At 44.3% G+C, this 21,991-nt stretch overlaps 2 protein-coding genes across 2 annotated transcripts in view; both read right to left on the bottom strand.

Moving 5' to 3' along the window:
• LOC129711996 (ral guanine nucleotide dissociation stimulator-like) overlaps window positions 1-8,435 on the bottom strand; it is a 121,771-nt gene extending 113,336 nt beyond the window's left edge. Inside the window, exon 1 of the mRNA XM_055660106.1 lies at window positions 7,769-8,435. Coding sequence (XP_055516081.1) covers window positions 7,769-7,789 — 21 coding nt within the window. The 5' untranslated portion in view covers window positions 7,790-8,435. The remainder of the gene's footprint in view (window positions 1-7,768) is intronic.
• An 11,120-nt stretch (window positions 8,436-19,555) lies between these two features.
• Window positions 19,556-21,991, bottom strand: part of ccdc180 (coiled-coil domain containing 180) — a 77,451-nt gene continuing 75,015 nt past the window's right edge. The window contains 1 exon segment of the mRNA XM_055660103.1: window positions 19,556-19,803. Coding sequence (XP_055516078.1) covers window positions 19,672-19,803 — 132 coding nt within the window. The 3' untranslated portion in view covers window positions 19,556-19,671.

Genomic DNA, 21,991 nt, shown 5'->3' with positions numbered 1-21,991 from the left:
TGGATAGGATAGGTTTAGTGGGATTTGGGCCAAACCCAGGCAGATGGAACTAGTGTAGATGAGGCATGTTTGTTAGCATGGGCAAGTTGGGCTGAAGGGCCTGTCTACATGCAATACACCTCAGACTTTATGATATTTCACAGGATCACTATGTCATATGACCACAGCATTGGTTCTGAGAAACAGTTTGGAGAAGAAAAATTTGGGGAAGGAATTCCAGAGTTAACTGTTGACAGATGAGACCACAAAATAAGCCAGAATGGAAGAGTGCACGATCTTGGGAGAGGCTGAATCATTGGATTGCCATAGAATTAAGGAGCGCAGAACTCAGCAGCGTTTGGTGCTGATTTAAACCGCAAGAGCACGCATGCACGACTCAGACACAGATGTGTCCTGACAGGATGAGGCCGACATGCTCAGCAACTATTTGTGTCAGGGAGGTGCGACCTCTGGACGTCTGTTTCATTGAGGCTGCTTGAAATAACATGTGTTTAGCGGAATAAGGCAGAACTTTACAAGCAGATCTGCACAAAACTGGGAGTGTTATTCAGACATAAAACCTGCAGACACTGTAAAGCTGAACAAAAACATGAAATGTTGGATCCACTCAGCTGATCAAGCAGCATATGTAGGAAGAGAGGGAATTGACCTTCTCATCAGGGGAAGGATCTTCAACCTCAATCATTAACTCGGTTTTTCTTTCCACATTGCTGCTTGACCCGAGTGTTTCCAGCATTTCCTGTTGTTATTCTGACATGCCTGGTTTACAGACACTTATCTGTATCAGCCTTCAGCAGTGCTATTCTCAATATAGTTTGTAAAACATTATAAATAATGCTAAGATTGTTCATGACCTCCGGTTTACACATTCTACCAGTGCTTCTACGTTTCTTCCAGTTGATCTAGTTTCCTCCCACACCCCAAATGCACGCTGGCCAGTAGATTAATTAGTTGGTGTGAATCAACCATGTTGGAGGAGGCTGGCAGGAGAATCGGCAGGGGGTTGGGTATTGACATGCTTGTAAAAGAGAAGAACATTGCAGGGAAATGGGATTGTTCCAAAAGCAAGTACAGACTCTACAGTGTGTATGGCCTGTGCCATTTTGCAAAATAGTGCACGCTAATGTTAAGAAACATTTATTGCATTTACATGGGGCAAGTAATAAACAGTGAGCAAAACATAATAAAAACATACGACGTGTTAAACACAGTAATCACAAATGTATTAAAATAAGCATATGTTACATCATGGAGCCCACAATACATTGAATGTGGATTAGCTCTTCACTTAGTCCAGTGGAATGCAGATACAAGAGAATATAGATTTTGGATCAGTTCCAATTAGGAATATTGTGATTGTAGTACCTGTAGCAGTATAATTATTCAATGCACAACATTCTTGGACAGTCGATTACTAATTTTTCACCACGTGAAGGGTTGGGTGGAAGACAGCCGAGTGTGGATAGGCATTCAGAAGTGGGGGGGGGAAGGAGGCGGAGATTGGTGACGATGGGGGTGGTTGGAGAAGGAAGAGGCCAGAATTAAAGGAGACAAATTCTGGCTTCGAGGAGCCAGAGATCAGGATCAGGAGCAGCAGATCTTGGGGTCATTGGTGGACAGGGCTTTGGATCGACAAGATATGCAGTGAAAGTCCTGCTTGTGGTTAACCGTTGCATCGACTGAAAGTCTCAGTCTCCTTCTCCAGTCATAGCTGGAGGTCATGATTGAACCTAGACCATTGGAGCCATGAGGTAGCTCCAAGGGTTGTGTCACTATGCTGTCCATTTTACTTTCGAAATATAAAAGATTTGCCTCTCAACATAAAGGACTAGGCTACCATTCACTTTGAAGCTACTATAAACAGCAATACCCTTGGTACGTTTTTTTTTTTAATTGACTCGGAGTGGGGAAAGCTGGCAAGGAGATTGATGTAGAAGCTCGAGACCTTCCAAAATAAGCAGAAATTTCTGGCGAAGAAGAACCTGAAACCTAGAGGTAACAAAGGAAGAACCTCCTGTCCAGCAGTGAAAAGGATGAGCTGGAGATTGTTGGGACGTGTGTGCTCAGCATTGCCAAGTGATGGCCCAGACCCCACAGCTGGACACCACTCAGGAAGCAGCAGAGGTCTCCCAAAAGAAGGCAAATAACAGAATTGATAGATACAGCCTGGAAACAGGGCCTTGGGCTCACTGAGTCCACTCTGACCATCCATCACTCGTTCGGTATTATCCCAGTATTGCATTTTTTTCCTACACACTCGGGGGCTTCTACAGAGACCAATTGACGTATAAATCCACACATCTTTGGGATGTGGGAGGAAACAGGAGCACCCTGAGGAAACCCATGCGGTCACAGGGAGAATGCGTGATCATGAGGTCAATATCGTACCCGGGTGTCTGTCGCTGTGAGAGGCCGAAGGATATCAAGACGTCTAGCTGATGTGGGAAACACATGGCAACCGTGCTTCCTCTTTCAGGAAGCATTGTGTGGCAGTTCCTGCTGCTAAATAAGGCAAAGGAGAACGAATTGAATAATTTCATTATCTCACTATATCACTGTACATCATTTTGTACTGGGAATTGCTTGTCATGTTATATCATCTTTCACCGCCTCGAAGCATCCAAAAGTACTTTACAATCAGTGATGGCAGATAAAAATGCTGGGGAAACTCAGCGGGTGAGGCAGCATCGATGGAGCGAAGGAGAAGGTGATGTTTCGGGTCGAGACTCTTTGTGATACAATCAATGATGCCTCCTTTATAGTCAAATACATAGCACCATTCAATAATTTTAAATGGGGGGGGGTGGGTCTAGAGGGGTTATATGTCTAGGCAATGACATGATGTGCTGGTCACTTTCTGTACTAGGAGTGTGAATAGTCAGTTCAATCTGACATTTAAACGTTGGGAGGGGGGGGCGGGGTCATGAAGAGCTGAAGAACAATCTGGCCTCCTGTCCAATTGCAGATTTGATTATTTTGGACCAGTTTCACACTGTAGGCCTTGGCCCCTCAGATAGCTCTGGGCTGACAATGCTGTTTTAACATGAAAGGCACAAAAGCCTACTGTGAGGCAGGGAATGGAATTACAGCAGCAGTGTTGGCTGCTTGATCTCCTGTATCGGGCTGAAGTATCCCCAAGATTAATTTAAACAATAGTGCTCAGACATGTCTCTTGCAAATTGTCTAGGCTTTCTGAGAGAGGACTATTTAACAATCTCCATTAGCCTGCTCTTGGCTTAATGAAGTCCACATCAAGACCCTAAACTCTTAGTTTTTAAGAGGGAACTGCAGATGCTGGAGAATCGAAGGTTACACAGAAAGGCTGGAGAAACTCAGCGGGTGCAGCAGCATCTATGGGCGGGATAATTTGAGGTCCTTGGTGTAGTTCAGATGGGCCAGGAAGTCTGAAGAAGGGTTTCGGCCCGAAACGTTGCCCATTTCCTTCGCTCCATAGATGCTGCTGCACCCGCTGAGTTTCTCCAGCCTTTCTGTGTAACCCTAAACTCTTACTTCTGTTAATAGACAAAGTACTCGAGTAACTGAATGGAACAGGCAGCATCTCTGGATAGAAGGACTGGTGATGTTTCAGGTCGAGACCCTTCTACCTTTTCCGCTGAGTTTCACCAGCATTTTGAGTCTATCTTCGGAGCAAACCAGCATCTGCAGTTCCTTCCTGCACATTTTGTTCCACTTCTGTTAATCTATTGTTCATTATTCTTTGGGGAACTTGCGACCACACCTTACAACGATGACTCACACATCACCTGTAACAAGAGTCCTTGAACTAGATAAACAGAATAACATGAATTAGGAACAGGTTACCCACCCCCTCAAGCTTCTCGTCTCATTTAATACGATCCTGACTCATCTGAATGTAAACTCAACTTCACATTCCCACTCCACCCTTTACCCTCTTACTTATCAAATCTCAATTTACCTTCTGGACAGCGAGTGTGTGTGTGTGTGTGTGTGTGTGTGTGTGTGTGTGTGTGTGTGTGTGTGTGTGTGTGTGTGTGTGTGATATGATTATATACATCTATATCACATTCATATACGTGTGTAGACAAAAGTGCTGGAGGAACTCAGCGGGTGCGGGTTCAATTTTCCGTCATCTGCAGTTCCTCCTTAAACATATATGTGTGTATGTGTGTTCTTTCCTACACAATGTAATCAGTTGTATGGTCGCTGAATAAAACCATCCTTAAATTATACGTTGTTTCTTTAATCTAGCTCAAAACTAATGTTATTTTGTTAAATACCTCATTTAGATAATCTCACCATTACAGACAGATCGCACTCCACTCTCTGACTATTGGGAAGACCAGACCCATTTTATTGTTGAAAAACTATTCCATAGACACAAAAAAACATTAAGGAACATTCCAAGATTCCAAGAGCAGAGCAACTGAAATCTTCATATTGCTATTATTTTCCACAGTTGCTGCAGTTGTGAACAGTGCGATTAGATGAATTACAGAGTTCAAGAGTAATACAAAAATCACCGCATGAAAATACAAACACAGCATGAAAAAGTGCCTAATATATATTATGAAAATATATATTAGGCACTTTGGTGCCATATGACTGTACTTACTTCCAATAAAATAAAATAAAAAAATAAAAACTCAAACACAGCACACGAGCCATTTAAAAAAAGGTTTTTAAAGAAACATTAAAAAAGACAATTAACAGAATCATAATTTGTTAACATATTAATCTTCAACAAAATTTAACAGAATTATGAATGAACAGAATTATGAATAACCCTATATCACACATACAAACTGTTCCCCCGCAACGCCGAGAGGGATTTACAAAGTCGGGTCGGGTTACTGAAATGTTCTACACGGCAGCCCATTGCATTTAGCAGGAGTGGTCTATCTTGCTCATCCGCTATAGGATCTTTGACCCAAACTAGGGCACATATCTAAACAAACTGCCAGTCCACCAGGTTACCTTGGACACCAAAGAATGGTCAACACCCGACGGGTGTCATAGGTTATGGGAAGAAGGCAGGAGAATGGGGTTAGGAGGGAAAGATAGATCAGCCATGATTGAATGGCAGAGTAGACTTGATGGACCGAATGGCCTAATTCTGCTCCTATCACTTATGACCTTATGAACATGCCCAAGACCCATCAAGAACAAAGGAAAAACGCTTCAAAGGTTAGAGGAAGAACAAATAACTAATGGATTTGAATCAAGGATTTGCTTAACACACAATGACATTGAATAAATAGGAAATAGCAACTTGGGTTCAGTTTGAGGTTTAATCAGGAGAGCATATTAGGTGCACGTGCATCTGACATCAGAATTGACACCAGATACAAAGTTACACATTCTTTTTAATTGTTGGAGAAAGGTGGATATTCAGGATCAACGAACACAGATGGATATTTAAGAAGGAGATAAAATACCAAACGCAAGGTGGACCTATCACCTTAACAACAAAGGTCTCCTTACTAGAACAGCATTGAGTAGTTTGTGGATTTCCAAATGGAAAGACTTGTTTGTTCAACCTTGTAATTATTTTTCTCACAGAGGGAGCATACAAAAGTATGTCAGATGATGAAATTGATATGGAGTTTAAAAATCTTTGATACGATGCCAGATAATCTCCTGAAGGTCAGAGTAGGGAACAAGCAAGTTGAGTTTATTGTCATATACACAAAGTAAGGTAGAGATGCAATGGAAAATCTTACATGCATAAAAACAAACTGCTAAATTACACATGGAATTTCTAAAAGGACAGAAAAAGCAAAAATGTTAGGTTAAGACAACGCAGAAAGTAAAGGCCCTGTCCCACGATTTTACCCAAGAGCTCTCCCAAGTAAAAAAAAAAAAAAAAAATCGAACTTGTGGTATTCTATGAACTCCTACGACCTTCCACAGTATGTTCACGAGCTCCTACGAGTAAAAAGTAACAATTTTTTTCATCATGAGTATTGTTTTACTCGTGAAGTTTTTTCAACACTGTGAAAAATGTCCATGAGTAAAACAAATACTCCCGATGAAAAAAATTGTTACTTTTTGTGGAAAGCTCGTGGAAGGTCGTAGGAGTTCATAGAATACCACGAGTTAATGATTTTTTTTTTAACTCGGGAGAGCTCTTGGGTAAACTCGCATCGTGGGACAGGCCCTTTAGTGGAAGGGCCAACTATGCAGATGGTGGAAAAGTAGTCCATAGTCTTGGGGCTGGGCCCATTTTTATTTATATTTAATCTTTACAATTTGGACATCAGCACATTTTCTGGGCTGATGACACAGAGAAGGCCCTTGAAAAAAATGAACTTGCAGAGTAACCAGATCGATGGCGAGTGAATTTCCACATAGAAAACAGCAAGGCACTCATTACACGTGGCTATAAAATTAGGTTGCACTCTTTTTGAAATTGAAATAGCTTTCACCAGAAAGTGCCAGAGAATGTCAATACAATAAAACAAGAAATTCAGAATAAATGCCTTCATCCCTAGAGTGCAGAGAATGTGATTGGTACAGTATCGATGTACAGTACGTGATCGGTGCAGTATCGATCACACCGCACTCAAGTCAAGTATCGTATGGATGGTTTGATTGCAGTAGGACAACCTGTAGAGACCAATGGGGCTCCACTCCCAGCGCCGCCGTTTACATTATGTAAACCGTTTTGTTTAGAGATACAGTATGGAAACGGGAAGGTCCCATTGAGTGTTTGCCGACCATCGATCACCCACTCACATTAGTTCTGCGTTATTCCAATCAGTAAAGCTCCCGCGGCAGCTTTGCAGAACCAATTAATTTACAAACCCGCACATCTTTGGGACGTGGGGAGAAACCCACCCGGAAAAAGGTGCAAACTCCACACAGACAAACTCCGAGATCAGGATCGAACCCAGGTCTCCGGCGCTGTGAGGCACCAGCTCTCCACCACAGTGTCGCCCTGTCCACAGTATGGACACACTTTGGAATAAACTCCCACAGCATTGCATTCAGGACCAACACCATCACTGCCACAGAAGACCAGTTGCAGCCGTACTCTCGAGTTCGAAAACCAGCCGGTGCTTTACAAATGAACCCGCCGCTATTGTGCTGACTGACATTACATCATGCAGAAGCCGGCGTCACGACACAGAGTGGGCGACGCCGAGCAACAAACACTCAGCGTTGCCCTTGCTCTTCATGCACGACTGAGATTGAACCGAAAATCAACCCCGGAGGGTTGTGTCAGTGACCGCACATCGTGGAGAAACAAAACACTCCAGTTTTTAGCTCGTATACATCTATCTATTTGCAAAACATGTACAAATATATTAATATATAGTTTTATATATAAAAAACTATATATTAATATAATATATTTGTACACAGACATTCGTATACATCTATCTATTTGCAAAACATGTACAAATATATTAATATATAGTTTTATATATTAAAAAACTATATATTAATAAAATATATTTGTACATGTTTTGCAAATAGATATATATTTATATACACATATATATTAATATATATATTTTAATATGTGTATGCGAGTATTATAATTAATAAGCATATGGTGTATATATATATATACACACACACACACATATTTCTACCGTATACATATTAATAATAATGACATAGATTCATTTTGGAAACATTAAATTAGGGGAACAGTCATCCGGAGATGAGGAAACTCACACGAAAGCCAGCACACAGACATTCAACTGTAAACACAAACCCCCCGCCAACAAGGATGTAATGTACAGCTCCTGTATGCAGCGGGAACCGGGAAACACCTTACCTGGGCATTCCACCTCATCATCTCCGAACCATAGTCTCCCCAGGGTCCCCCGTACAGCCCTCAGTCTCCCCAGCGCCGAACGATGCGAAGCTCCGGGTTGTATTGGGGACGATGGGCCGCGGGGTGGTGAGTCTACACGGTCTTCCCCGGCACCGTCTGCCCGGCTCGTCCCATCCTGGGTGAAATCGCTTCTATCTATCGCAGGAATGAAGCGAGCGTCCACCCACGGCGTTAAATCCACGGGTTACCTCCGGCGAGTGCACGGTCACTTTAAGAGCAGCGAAATAAAATCTGCAATTTCAGTTTGACAACCGAGGAGAAATCCAGCCTTCGGGAACAATTTGGGAAACCATTAAAACGAGGAGGCGATTAAAAATGGATGAGCAAATAAACGAATTCATTTTAGGTATTCCAGCACAGAGAGAAATCCAAAGGAATGATAATCTGTTGTACAAATGAGGAGCAGTTTGAGCAAAGGTCGCTGCTCGGTTCCCCCCTTGTATTCTCCCCTCTCCCGCAGGTTGTCGGCTGATCAGGTACAGAGGCGCTTTCTTTGATGTTTCACCGCTCACACTCGAAGAATTCTGCACCCTCCGCTTCAGATTAAACTCGCACGAGGCACCTTCTCCTCTCCCCCGCCACCCCACCCGTCTCAATCCGTCAGACCATCACAAAATCTCCCTTCTCTCTCGCTTCTCTTTCGTTTCAACAATACAAAATAATCCCACGTTGGTTGACGCCGTAGAAGAGCGTCACAGTTTTCCCGTGGGAGGGGAATTGTCAAACCTATGCCTTAATTGGGTAATGCCCCCCTCTCTCCCCTCCCCCTTTTTTAATCCTTAAAATAAACATTTCATTCCATGTAACGTTCTTGTTTGTTCTCTTTGCATGAACACGGTTCATAGGTGTAATCTAATCTTCTGACCCTCTCTAATAAATTAATTTGGGGCACTCATGGGCATTCAAATAGCCCTGGAAGTGTGACTTAGTTCTATACCCGGAGCTGTTCTCTCACTTGAGTACATGTAGTCTTTCTCGCATTCAACCATATCCTGCCCAAATATTTACTGGCTCCAAGGCTAATCATCATTCTTCATGTGTGGAAAGGAACTGCAGATGCTGGTTCAAACCGAAGATAGACACTAAATGCTGGAGTAACTCAACAGGACAGGCAGCATCTCCGGAGAGAAGGAATGGGTGACGTTTCAGGTCGAGACCCTTCTTCAGGCTTCATGTTAGGGCAAACAGTGAGTGTCAGTAACTATTAAGACAATGGAAGGCATCGCAGGCAGCATTGGATTAATCTAAACCAGCCCATTAACAATCAGCCATCTGTAGCCAATTCAAAAAATAGATGTGGCTAATTGCATTGCTAATATGCTATAAGCATGTGATCCAAATCCTGGTGCTCTCAATGTAAGGCTGTGGAGCTTCATCATTTTGTGTATTGCTTGGTAAAATGGGAAGCATAGAATGCAATTGCATTAGATCATAGCAAGTGTCTTATTTCCATGGTTACTGAATAATGATGGATGTGATTTCAAATAGGCACTTGAAGCATATTTTGTTAAGAGGATTTCCACTGAAATTAGTGGAGTGAATAAAAAGCATTGTCATTTTTGTCATTTAGCCTCTGGATGTGGGTGTGATTGTTAAGAAGGGCATGTGTTACCCTGGGCACCTAACTGCCCTGGATCTGGGTGGCTGGCAAAGACATTTCTGGAGGAGGAGTCACATTATGATCAAATCAGATTAATGTGACAGCTTTCCTGCCCCAGAGAACATTACTGAACCAGTTTGAAGAAGGGTTTTGGCCCAAAACGTTGCTTATTTCCTTCGCTCCATAGATGCTGTCTCACTGCTTTATCGCAGTCGCTGCCTCAAAAAGGCTGGCAGTATCATCAAAGACCCACACCATCCTGGCCACACACTCATCTCCCTGCTACCTTCAGGTAGAAGGTGCAGGAGCCTGAAGACTGCAACGCCCAGGTTCAGGAATAGCTACATCCCCACAGCCATCAGGCTATTAAACCTGGCTCGGACAAAACTCTGAACAGTAATAACCCATTATCTGTTATTTGCACTTTATCAGTTTATTTATTCATGTGTTTTGTAGTCAATGCCTACTCTGTTCTGTGTTGTGAAGCAAAGCAAGAATTTCGTTGTCCTATCAGGAACACATGACAATAAATTCACTTGACTTGGCCTGCTGAGTTTCTCCAGCACTTTTGTCTACCTATTTGTCTACCAGATTTGGTTTTAACGAAACAGTCACTATTTAGTCATGGTGCCACCTTATTCTTTGGTTTGGTTTGGTTTAGGTTTGGGTTCATTATTGCCACGTGTACCAAGACACCGTGACCAGCTTTGGTTTGCGTGCGATCCAACCGAATCAAATAATACTATACTTGAACACAATCAAGTCAAACATAACTACAACAGGTAAAGCGAATGGAAAAATACCAGAGTGCAGAATATAGTTTCTCAGCATTGTAGCAGAACAATTCCAGAGAAAAACACTCCTGTCTGTGATGGAGGTTGGGGAAGATGCTGTTCCAGAGTCAAATTTAGTCAAATTATTTAAATTCTCCAGTGACCATGGCAGACTCCTGTCTCACTCATTGGCGAGTTAGTAATCCTATTGCATATTTTTTAAAGGTTTTACTATTTTGATCAGGATCACTGACTGGTCGGCAAATATCATGCGTCTATTTGGCACACTGATTCTCAGATTGGCACAGGGTAGGTGTGTTGGGCGAGGAGGGGAACCTGGGCTTTGGACATTGAACAATGTTCATGGTGTAAAGGGCCTGTCCCACTTGGGCTGTCATTTACGTGACAGGCCGGTAGTGCGCGCCAACATGCGCCCGCACAGCCGTCAGGAGCGTGTGACGTCATTTGAAGATGGACACAAAATGCAGGAGTAACTCAACAGGTCCGGCAGCATCTCTGGAGAGAAGGAATGGATGACATTTTGAGTCAAGACCCTTCTTCAGACTGAAGAAGAGTCTCGACCAGAAACGTCATCCATTCCTTCTCCAGAGATGCTGCCGGACCAGCTGAGTTACTCCTGCATTTTGTGTGTCTCTCTCCAATCGTCTTGGCCCCGCTCTGGGAGTAGGAGTGGGGGCGGATCCGGATCCGCAACGGCCGTGAGCCCCAGGCCGAGCTCGCCGATCGTTGGAGGTGAGACGTTGCGCCGCGCCAGGGTGTTGGGCCTGTCCCACTTTGGCCATCAGTTACGCGACAGGCCTGTGGCGCGCGAAGATTTAGTGCAGGTCGAAGTCCACACTCCTCCACACCACTCCATGCACCTGCCCCGCGCTACCCATGCGCTACCCACACGCTAGCAGGTCGCGTAAATGGCGTTCGAATGGGACAGGCCCTTAAGGATGCAAGCAGTTAAAAGTTGATGAGAGTAATGGCAGCCCAATGAGGAACACTGATTCAAAACCATCCCCACATGCCAACGAGTTCACACCCAAACTAGAAGAACAGCTCATATTCCTCTTAGCTATCTTACAACCCACACTATCAACATTGAGTCTAGTTTCCAGTAATAACCTCCTAGCCAACCTCTCTTTCTCCTGCTCCCACCCTATTTCTTCCACTATCTTCCACCACCCCAGACACACCATTCTTTTCCCCTCCTCCGTTTGTTTACGCATCTCCTTTGTTACACCACCTCCTGTCCAATTCCTCCAACATCCCCCCCTCCAGCTTTATATTTCACATCTTTATTTTAGCTGCTCTCCTTTTGGTTCCTTTTCACCTCCCATCTTTATCACTTACTCCACCCATCTCGCAAACAACAGTCGCAAGGCTGCTTGACGGACCGCGCTGCCAGAAGGGTTCCCGCCGGCCCGCGGCTGTGGACTGGGAACGCGGCCAGAGGGCTTTATCGAGGCGCCGTGGTCTCAATAGACAATAGGTGCAGGAGTAGGCCATTCGGCCCTTCGAGCCAGCACCGCCATTCAATGTGATCATGGCTGATCATCCACAATCAGGACCCCGTTCCTGCCTTCTCCCCATATCCCCTGACTCCGCTATCTTTAAGAGCCCTACCTAGCTCTCTCTTGAAAGTATCCAGAGAACCGGCCTCCACCACGCTCTGAGGCAGAGAATTCCACAGGCTCACAACTCTCTGTGTGGAAAAAGTGTTTCCTCATCTCTGTTCTAAATGGCTTACCCCACTTACACCTCTGTGCTCAGGTTCAGACTGGAGGGTGACTCTCAATCCGTTGGCATGCTGCTCTTTCGCAAGTCAGTGAGCAGCAGTGATTTTGGTGGTTTCCTCTCACGGTCACCCCTATTTCCACAATATTTTACAGCGCAGAAATGGAAGATTTTGGCGGTTTCTAACAGGTAAGAACGTACGTGTTTCCCATGTTACTAGTGTATGCCAGAAGCTGCCTTGTACTCCAGAAGGATTGAGCTACTCTGTGCGTCACGCCCTTCGACCTGATGACCTTAAGTGCATCCCCCCCTATACATTGGGTATGCAGCAAAGAATTTCACTGTGCCTAGTCACATGTGACAATGAAGTATTCCATTCCCTCACCTGTATCCACCTATTACTTGCTGGGCTTTACCCCAGCCCCACTTCTCTTTTCCAGGTTTCTCCCCCACTTTTCCATCAGTGCGAATAACAGTGCAGTACGGACCCAAAGCATTGTCTGCCCACTCCCTCCATCGATGCAGCTTGACCTGCTGAGTTCTTACAGCACTTTGTGTTTTCCTCAAGATTTCAGCACGTGCAGTTTCTTGTGCATCACCGACTGTTACTGAGCCAAAAGCCTCCAGACTAATTCGAAGACATTTGCCTTTGAAAACTTTTGGTGCAAGTTCCTCAAATTTCTTTCCCCAATAATAAAATATATTTACAAAATTAAAATAAAAGTAAAACTATTATCACATTCTTGCCTTGACCTCACATTATTGTTATTGTAGTGTTAGCTCTTCCCTTTCTCTTTACACACAGCATTATAGCCACCCATATGAGGGTTCATAGAGTCATACAGTTCGGAAACAGGCCTTTCGGCCCAACTTGCCCACACTGACCAGGATGCCCATCTAGACCTAGTCCCATCTGCCCACATTTCGCATATATCCCTCTAAACGTTTCCTATCCATATATCTGTCAAAATGTCATATAGTCTTATAAATGTTATTATAGTACCTGGCTCGACTAGCTCCTCTGACAGCTTATTACATATACCCACCATCCTCTGTGTAAAAAAAGTTGCTTCTCAGGTTCCTATAAAATCTATCCCCTCTCGCCTTTAACATCTGCACTCTGGTTCGTGATTCTCCTATTCTGTGTAAAAGACTCAATGCATTTACCCAATCTATTCCCATCATGATTTGATACATCTCTATAAAATCATCCCTCATTCTCCTGCGCTCCAAGGAATAAAGTCCCAGCCTGCCCAGCCCCTCCTTGTAGCTCAGGCCTTGCAACACCCTCATAAATCTTCTCCGCACACATTCCAGTTTAACAACATCGTCATTATAGCAGGGTGACTAAAACGGAACACAATACTCCAGATGCGGCCTCACTAATGCCTTGTACAACTGTAACATAACATCCCAAATTCTATACTCAATACCCTGACTGATGAAGGCCAATGTACCAAAAGCCTTCTTGACCATCCTATGCACTTGTAGTGCCACTTTCAAGGAACTATGTACCTGCACGCCTAGATCCCTGTGCTCTGCACCATACCCCTGTTGACCCTGTGGAGAAAGAGCTCTAGCGGTGCTCTTAGTTAGGCCCTTGTGGCTAAGGGGATCAGGGGGTATGGAGAGAAGGCAGGTACGGGATACTGAGTTGGATGATCAGCCATGATCATATTGAATGGCGGTGCAGGCTCGAAGGGCCGAATGGCCTACTCCTGCACCTAATTTCTATGTTTCTATTTCCACGATTTTGGGACAGACAGGACACACCCAGCCAATGATGGCGTGTGGGCTGGATATGGGTGTCCTTTGGTGAGACGTTGCAGTGCAGAGTACCAGGCAGGATTCCAAAGCCTGGTACTGTGAATGACCGCAAGGATGTCCACCAATGGTCAATTAAAAGAAATCAGGGAATTGCAAAAAAAAAAATCAAAATTGGAGGAAACTAACAGCTGACAATTCGGAAAAAAAAGTCTCAGAGAAACTTATTAAAATTGCAAGTGGACATTTTTTTGTGAAAAACAGTAAGCTTGGTATGGAAAATGACACTAAAATGCCCCCAAATTGCCAACATTCTCCAGAATCCTTGAAGGGAAAATGAAACTGGCAGGCACTCAAGGCTCAAGCATTTGATCTTACATCCAAAGTTTATTAAAACCTCTGGCAACCCAAATAGCCAAAAAAATGTGGATCACTTCTCCAAGAAAAGATTAAATAACTGCGTGACTGTGCCTCCAGCCCAGTCCGGCTTGATGCAGATTCTATACGTTATTCATCTTGGTGGATACTTGGAATTCCAGCACTCTGCTCTGGGTTAAAAATGCATTAAGTCTGTCAGTGTTCTTCCATGAAAACATATTGATGTTTAGTTCAGATCAGTGGTGGCTTCCAAAGTGGCTGGATCCAATCAAATTATTTGAGTAAGATTGGACTGCGTTCAGTTTTAAAATGAAGACACAAGAGACTGCAGATAATGGAATCCTGATCATACACAAAGTGCCGGAGGATGTCAGTGGGTCAGGCAGCATCCATGGAGGGAATGGACTGACAATGTTTTGGGTCGGGTCTGTTATTCAGACTTATCCACTCTGGACAATCAGTCTGAGGAAGAATCCCGATTTGAAATGTCGCCTGTCCATTCCCTCCACACATGCTTCCTGACCTGCAGGCTTCCTCCAGCACTTTGCGTTTCACATGAGAAACCTCTACTGTGCAACAGCAAAATGCCATGGGGATCATGGAAAGGTCAAGCAGAAACAGAAAATATTAGAAGTACCCACACAGCAGACAATATATGTGTTGATGTCAGTGAAACAATAGTTAATGCCTCATGTTGATAGCCTTTCATCAGACTCCCAGGTATAGTGCTCATATTTCTGAGATGGGACATGACCCTACGACCTCTCTCAGGAACGAGATCCCAGCTGGCAACTATCTGTGCAAGTCTCGCTGCCACGGGGAACTAAAGAAGAGCAAAATCCAGACCCCTTTCAGTCGATGAGCTCTGAGAATTTGTTTCCACAAACATTGGCTTAAAAGCAATGATAGTTTTCTGCTTGCAGTATAAACACATATGGTTCCTATCACGTCAGGAATTAGCAATCTTTTGATTTTTTTTTAAACCTTGTTAACCAAAGACCTTATCTGCCTTCCACCCACTGCTTCCCAAGACTGAAAGCTGCATGCAGGGCAGGACTTGGATGTAATCAAGATGTCTTCAATCAAACCGAACCATAGGTCAAATGTAAAGAGAGAGTTCTTGGCAATTTATTCCTTCTGTCAGATTTTGCTCGGAAACCTCCAGGAGTAGTCGGCGGCCTTGATGTTGCTTTGTTCAACTTGCCGTTTGCATCTCGTCAGGAGGTGACATGGAAATGTGTCACAACCCTTTTAGCCGGCTGTCGCCATGGCAACTAAAGACTGTAGCTGCACCACGCTAGGAGGAGGTGGTTGGCGAGAGGGAGAATTATTGTTGCTTTTTCAGGCATAATGCTTGCAGCTAACTGCACACCAGGGATCTTTTGGGGGCAACCTCAGTAATGAACTCCTCCAGGGAGTAATCGCCGCGGGGGGAGCCGGGGAAATAAAACCCAAGGTCGCTCTGCAACAAGGTGATGGCACGAGAACAGATCCTTTAGTCTCGATGAAGACTGTCAACAACAATAGCGAACACTGGACTTACATGGCAGGTCTGTCAAGGCAGCTTTGGGATATCAGATCCCTGCCATGTTTAGAATTGAATCAGCGTGTGATTTGGTTTTAACTCTCACCACCCATGTTGCTGAACCATACCGACCAGAAACTTTAACTCAACTCTGCTGAAATGTTTCTATATTAGAATGATACTTCATCGTACCAGGATTTGAGTCATCTTAAGTGCTTTCTATTGAACATTGCCTGCATTTATTAGCAAAAGCAAGGAACTGCAGGGCCTAGTTTACCAAGCTTCCACCCCCCCCCCTCCACAATCAGTTTGAAGAAGGGTCCCAACCCGAAATGTCACCTATCCATGTTCTCCTGGGATGCTGCCTGCCTGACCCGCTGAGTTATTCCAGCATTTTGTGACGTATCTGCATTTAATACCTCTCTCTAATTACCCCATGAACAGACTAGATTTCTGGGGATTTCAGAGAATAGTGAACATTGCTGTGGATCTGAAATCACCACAGGAGGACGAGACCTTTACAGGCATGACTAGGTGTGATGCTCTCCATGTGGACGCCTGTGTTTGATATCTTTTAAGTGGTGCACGGACAGACACCACTCTGCCCTTGACAGAGACAGAGCCTGGTCCAACGGCATGGACTCCACCATGGTTGGGAGTCCCCATCTGCTGCAGCCTTCTGCCGCCTTCTCAGCTGGTGGGTTGCTCCACCTGTTGGTCGGCCTCCACTCTCCACGTGTTCCACCACTGAGGTCTTCTTCTCGGTCCGTGCTCTGTCAGGAACCTCCCAATCGGCCTGCCCCGCTGTGGGTGACCCTGACAGGAGCACAGCTCCAGAGGGTTTAGATCTCAGGATCGCAGGCACACGCAAGCTTCTCCAGCACGACAAGGTGGAGACCCTCGGAAAAGGGAATAATGAACAGTGGACAATAGAGGACCCTGCGTGGGGGGAATATTTGCCATGACGGAGGGGGGGGGGGGGTGGGGGTGGGGGTGGGGGTGGGGAACGGGGGGGACTGGCTTGGGGGGGGGGGGGGGGGGAATTTGTAACTTTGCAACACCCTTTATGGGTGACTATTTGCATACCGTGGCAATGTATGCAAGCAAAGAATTTCACGGTGACTTCATCGTGACAATAAAGTATTTAATTCAATTCACACAGGAGCCAGACAAGGAGGGCAAACTTCCTTTCCTTAAGGTTGCAAGTGAACCCAACTGGATTTTAACAGAAATCCAGCAGTTGCCTACGTTTGGATCTATTTAAATTCAAACTCTCCAGAGGCGGCTGCCCCCGGAGCGGAGACTGCGGGACCCGGAGCGGAGACTGCGGGACCCGGAGCGGAGACTGCGGGCAGCGGCCCAGAGCTGATGCTGTGGCGGCCCGTCTCGGAGCGGAGACAGCGTTCCGGCTTTCGGCGGCGGCGACATCACCACGGAGGTCCGCTGGACTGGAGAGCGGCATCTCCGGTCTGGATCGATCGCCTCAGCGCAGAGGGAGAACAAGGAGGGAAGAGACTGAGACTAAGACTTTGCCTCCATCACAGTGAGGATGTGCTTGGTGAACTCACTGTGGTGGATGTTTAATTTGTGTTTATTGTATGTTTTGTTTTTATTGGTTCTGTGTATGACTGCAGGCAACATAATTTCGTTCAGACCGAAAGGTCTAAATGACAATAAAGGAATCTAATTCTAAAAAAAAAAATTCTAATTCTAATGTGGGACTAGCGTGGAATCTATGTTTCTAAATCATTACATCGAAACTGTAACTCACCAGTCCAGTAACACTACAGTTACCATCTGAACGCAAGTGCCCTAGAAAAACAGGTTTTCTGTTTACAATTTCTCTCAATGGTCCTTCAGTCAAGGAGCTGCTCCTGTTCACAACCCGATGGTTTTTACTGAAATGTGCATGCTTATCTGCGAGCGTGAAATGGTGTTGGGCGTTGTTGATCAATGTCAATCAATTATGAGCTGATCCTCACTGTCAAAGCCCAAAAATAGGGAGACAAAGATGAGGCACTACAAGCAAATATTGACAAGAAGTGGGAAAATGCATTCCTCAAGATTCGGGGACAGTTTCTTCTCAGCGGTTATCAGACAAATGAACCATCCTATCACCAGCTAGAGAGCAGTCCTGACCTAACCATCAACCTCAGGGGAGACCCTTGGACTATTTTTAATTTGACTTTATTGGACTTTATCTTGTACTCTATATTTAGTTCTAACCAATCCTATGCTCTAATCTATCACTCAAGTGGATAAGAAAGGTATAGAGGGATACGGGACAAGTTTAGATGGGGATAGACACAAAATGCTGGAGTAACTCAGCTGAAGAAAGAATTCGACCCGAAAAGTCATCCACTCCTTATCTTTAGAGATGCTGTCTGTCCTGGTGACTTACTCCAGCGTTTATGTCTCTCTTCGGTTTAAACCAGCATCTGCAGTTCCTTTCTATACAAGTTTAGATGGGACATCTATGGATGAGTTGGGTCAAAGAGCCTGTTTCTGTGCCGTATGACTATGACATTATGACGCAACACTAACCCCCATCCCAAATCTGCTTTTCCTTAATGGTTCTTAATCAAGTTGTTTTAACCTTGGATCCTATGCTATATCTCTTAATTCCTAGTCACTTTTTTGCTAGAGTTCAGTTGTCCTTTGCATTTTCCACATTATTTGCTTCTGTGACTCCGGATATGATGTAAATGTGTTTCACCTAACTGATTCCAAGCAGAAATGGACACAGAGTGCCGGAGTAACTTAGTGGGCCAGATAGCATCTGTGGAGAACATGGATAGGTGATATTTCATGTCTAAACCCTTCTTCAGACCTTGCAAGCACCTGGTTTGGAGCAAATAGTTCAGAGAGGAAAAAAAAACGAATTAAAAGCCTGTAAGTGTTAAGATCAAAGAAAATGGACTAAAGTTTTAACATTAAGAGTTGGAATGAACAGATGCCACCCATTTATGTGTCATCTACAAACTTAATAATCATGCCTTGTATGTTCTCATCCAAATCATTCTTATAAACCACAAACAGCAAATGACCCAGCAATTCAAAGCACAATATTAAAGCATATTCCAAGAAGGTTAGTCACAACATTAGTCACAGGTCTCTAATCCAAAAAATAACCTTCCACCATCACCCTCTGCTTCATTTCCAGGTAGCCAATTCTCTATCCAGTTAGCTAGCTCTCCCTGGATCCCATGCGATCTAGTCTTCCAGAGCAGCCTACCATGCGGAACCTTAGCAACAAGGCCTTGCTGAAGTCCATATATTCTGAAGGTTTCCCTCCTGAAACGTCACCTATTCTTTTCCTCCAGAGATGCTGCCTGAGCCGCTGAGCTACTCCAGCATTTTGTGTATAACTCCATATAGATAATGTTTATGGCCTTGCCCTTGTCAACCTTTCTGGTTATTTCTTCAAAAAGTTCAATGAAATTCGTAAGACACAATCTCCCATGTCCAAACCCAAGCTAACTATCCCCACTCAACTCCTATCTATCCAAATACAAATATATCACATCCCTCCGAATCCTCTCCTGTCAATAACCTACCACAGAAGTTAGGCTCACTGGTTTATAGTTCCCAGACTTTTCTTTGCAGCCCTTCTTAAATCGAGGCACAACATTATCCACCTCCAGTCTTGCGGCACCTCGCCCGTATCTAATGAGGATTTGTATATTTCAGGCAGGGTGCCTGCAACTTCTTCTCTAGCTTCCCACAGTGTCTTCAGATATATCTCATCAGGCCCCAGAGATTTATCCACCTTCAGCACCTCCTCGACTGTAATACTGACTCTCCTCAAATGTCCCTTTCACCTGGAGTGTGTGTGTTGTATCTGTAAAAGTCGGTGTTGTGCGATGCATAATTGGAACAAAACATTTTTGAGAGAAATACTTTCTCCAGGAACTATATGACACTATTTCACGAGCAATTAATAAAGTTACTCAATAATTGAGAAAAACATATATTTATTAATTTACTAACTAAAGTACAAACATGGCTAGGTATTAAGCAATCCAAAGCACAGTATTAAAGCATATTCCAAGGAGGTCAGCTAGGTATACAGCTTCTTAATATTTGTCACCGAGTCTTTCCAGCCTTGTGTCCAGCGCTGGACATCAATGAGCTGCATACTTATCTGCTGTTCTATGTGTGACATCTGCTGTAGAAAATACTGCTTGTATTTCTGTTGGAAGAAAGAATTCAATAATTACATCAAATAGAAACTAAAGAATCAGGGTTGGACAGGACATGTGCTAATATCGGGATGGTGACTATGCAATGGGTGTGTATCGGGCAAACATGTCTTGCTGGACATGTGTGGGATAAAACAATTATTTCAAACCAACTGCGTTACAAACCGGGCATGTTTTATTGCTAAGAGTGATCGGGATGCACCGGGGGCAGTTGAAACCAACTGGCATTGAGTTTTATTGCTAAGAGTGGGGATGCACCGGGGGCAGTTGATGGCATTGAGTTTCTTGGGCAAGTGGCAGTAACCATTCCCTTACTCGAATGCAGGTGCAGCAGGCAGTGAAGAAAGCGAATGGTATGTTAGCATTCATAGCAAAAGGATTTGAGTATAGGAGCAGGGGGGTTCTACTGCAGTTGTACAGGGTCTTGGCATACAGTTTTGGGCTCCTAATCTGAGGAAAGACATTCTTGCCGTAGAGGGAGTACAGAGAAGGTTCACCAGACTGATTCCTGGGATGTCAGGACTTTCATATGAAGAAAGACTGGATAGACTCGGCTTGTACTCGCTAGAATTTAGAAGATTGAGGGGGGATCTTATAGAAACTTACAAAATTCTTAAGGGGTTGGACAGACTAGATGCAGGAAGATTGTTCCCGATGTTGGGGAAGTCCAGAACAAGGGGTCACAGTTTAAAGATAAGGGGGAAATCTTTTAGGACCGAGATGAGAAAAACATTTTTCACACAGAGAGTGGTGAATCTCTGGAATTCTCTGCCACAGAAGGTAGTTGAGGCCAGTTCATTGGCTATATTTAAGAGGGAGTTAGATGTGGCCCTCGTGGCTAAAGGGATCAAGGGGTATGGAGAGAAGGCAGGTACAGAATACTGAGTTGGATGATCAGCCATGATCATATTGAATGGTGGTGCAGGCTCGAAGGGCCGAATGGCCTACTCCTGCACCTATTTTCTATGTTTCTATGAATCTTGCTGGTGACCTCAGTGCACAGAAGTGGAGGTGACGGACGATACGTCAGGAACAGTGGATGGATAGTATGCAGAACAAGCTTTTCTATATATCTCTGCACATGTGACAATAAATAAACAAAACTGATCATCCAATATTGCTGACTTCATTAATAGCCGTTCACACAGACGCTGGGCAATCTATCCCATGGATTCCCATTGGTAATCCTATTCCACAAGTTCATGCAAATTAAGATAGTGGTTATGAGAGAGCATTGTTACATCCCTGCTTGATGATCGGGCTTGAAAACCAGCTGAAATTCTCCCCTCACTGAACAGAAATACTAAGAAAAGCTAAGGCACTACCAGAAGTGCCGAATGCAGGCGAGGTGTTAATCAGAGGTTATGCTAGCTCTATCAGATAAAAAAGCTCCAGGGCCCAAAGAGGAACAAATGAGTCATCCCTAGTATCCATGTTAATATATATCATCAATTAACATAATTAAATATACTGTATTGTCATTATCACATTGCTGTTTGAGGAAGCCTGCTGTATGTTAATTGGCTGTGCTTCTAACTTCAAAAGTACTAATTTACTGTACCAAATGTTGTTTTTACCAGTGTTTTTTGTGTGACAGTACATGACAGTACGTGGCTTCATGGATGGAAGCAGAAGGTGATGGTGGAAGGTTGCTTCTCAGACTAGAGGCCTGTGACTAGTGGTGTGCCACAGGGTTTGGTGCTGGGCCCGTTACTGTTTGTCATCTACATCAATGATTTGGATGAGACCATACGCCGCAAGATCAGCAAGTTTACAGATGATCCAAAAGTGGATGGTTTTGCAGATAGTGCAGATGGTTGTGAAAAATTGCAGCAGGATCTTGATCGATTGGCTAAATGGGCTGAGGAATGGTTGATGGAATTTAATACAGAGAAATGTGAGGTGTTGCATTTTGGGAAGTCCAACATGGGCAGGACCTGCACAGTGAATGGTAGGGCTCTGGGGAGTGTTGTAGAGCAGAGGGAACTAGGTGTGCAGGTGCATGGTTCCTTCAAGGTGGGGTCGCAGGTAGATAGGGTGGTTAAAAAGGCATTTGGCACATTGGCCTTCATCAGTCAGAATATTGAGTATAGAAGTTGGGAGGTCATGTTACAGTTGTATGAGACGTTGGTGAGGCCACATTTAGAGTAGCGTGTTCAGTTCTGGGCACCACGTTAT

Source organism: Leucoraja erinacea, chromosome 31, assembly GCF_028641065.1.
Source record: "Leucoraja erinacea ecotype New England chromosome 31, Leri_hhj_1, whole genome shotgun sequence".
Taxonomy (NCBI): Eukaryota; Metazoa; Chordata; class Chondrichthyes; order Rajiformes; family Rajidae; genus Leucoraja; species Leucoraja erinaceus.
Note: the sequence above shows the minus strand (reverse complement) of the source record. Positions and strands in the feature narration are given on the sequence as shown.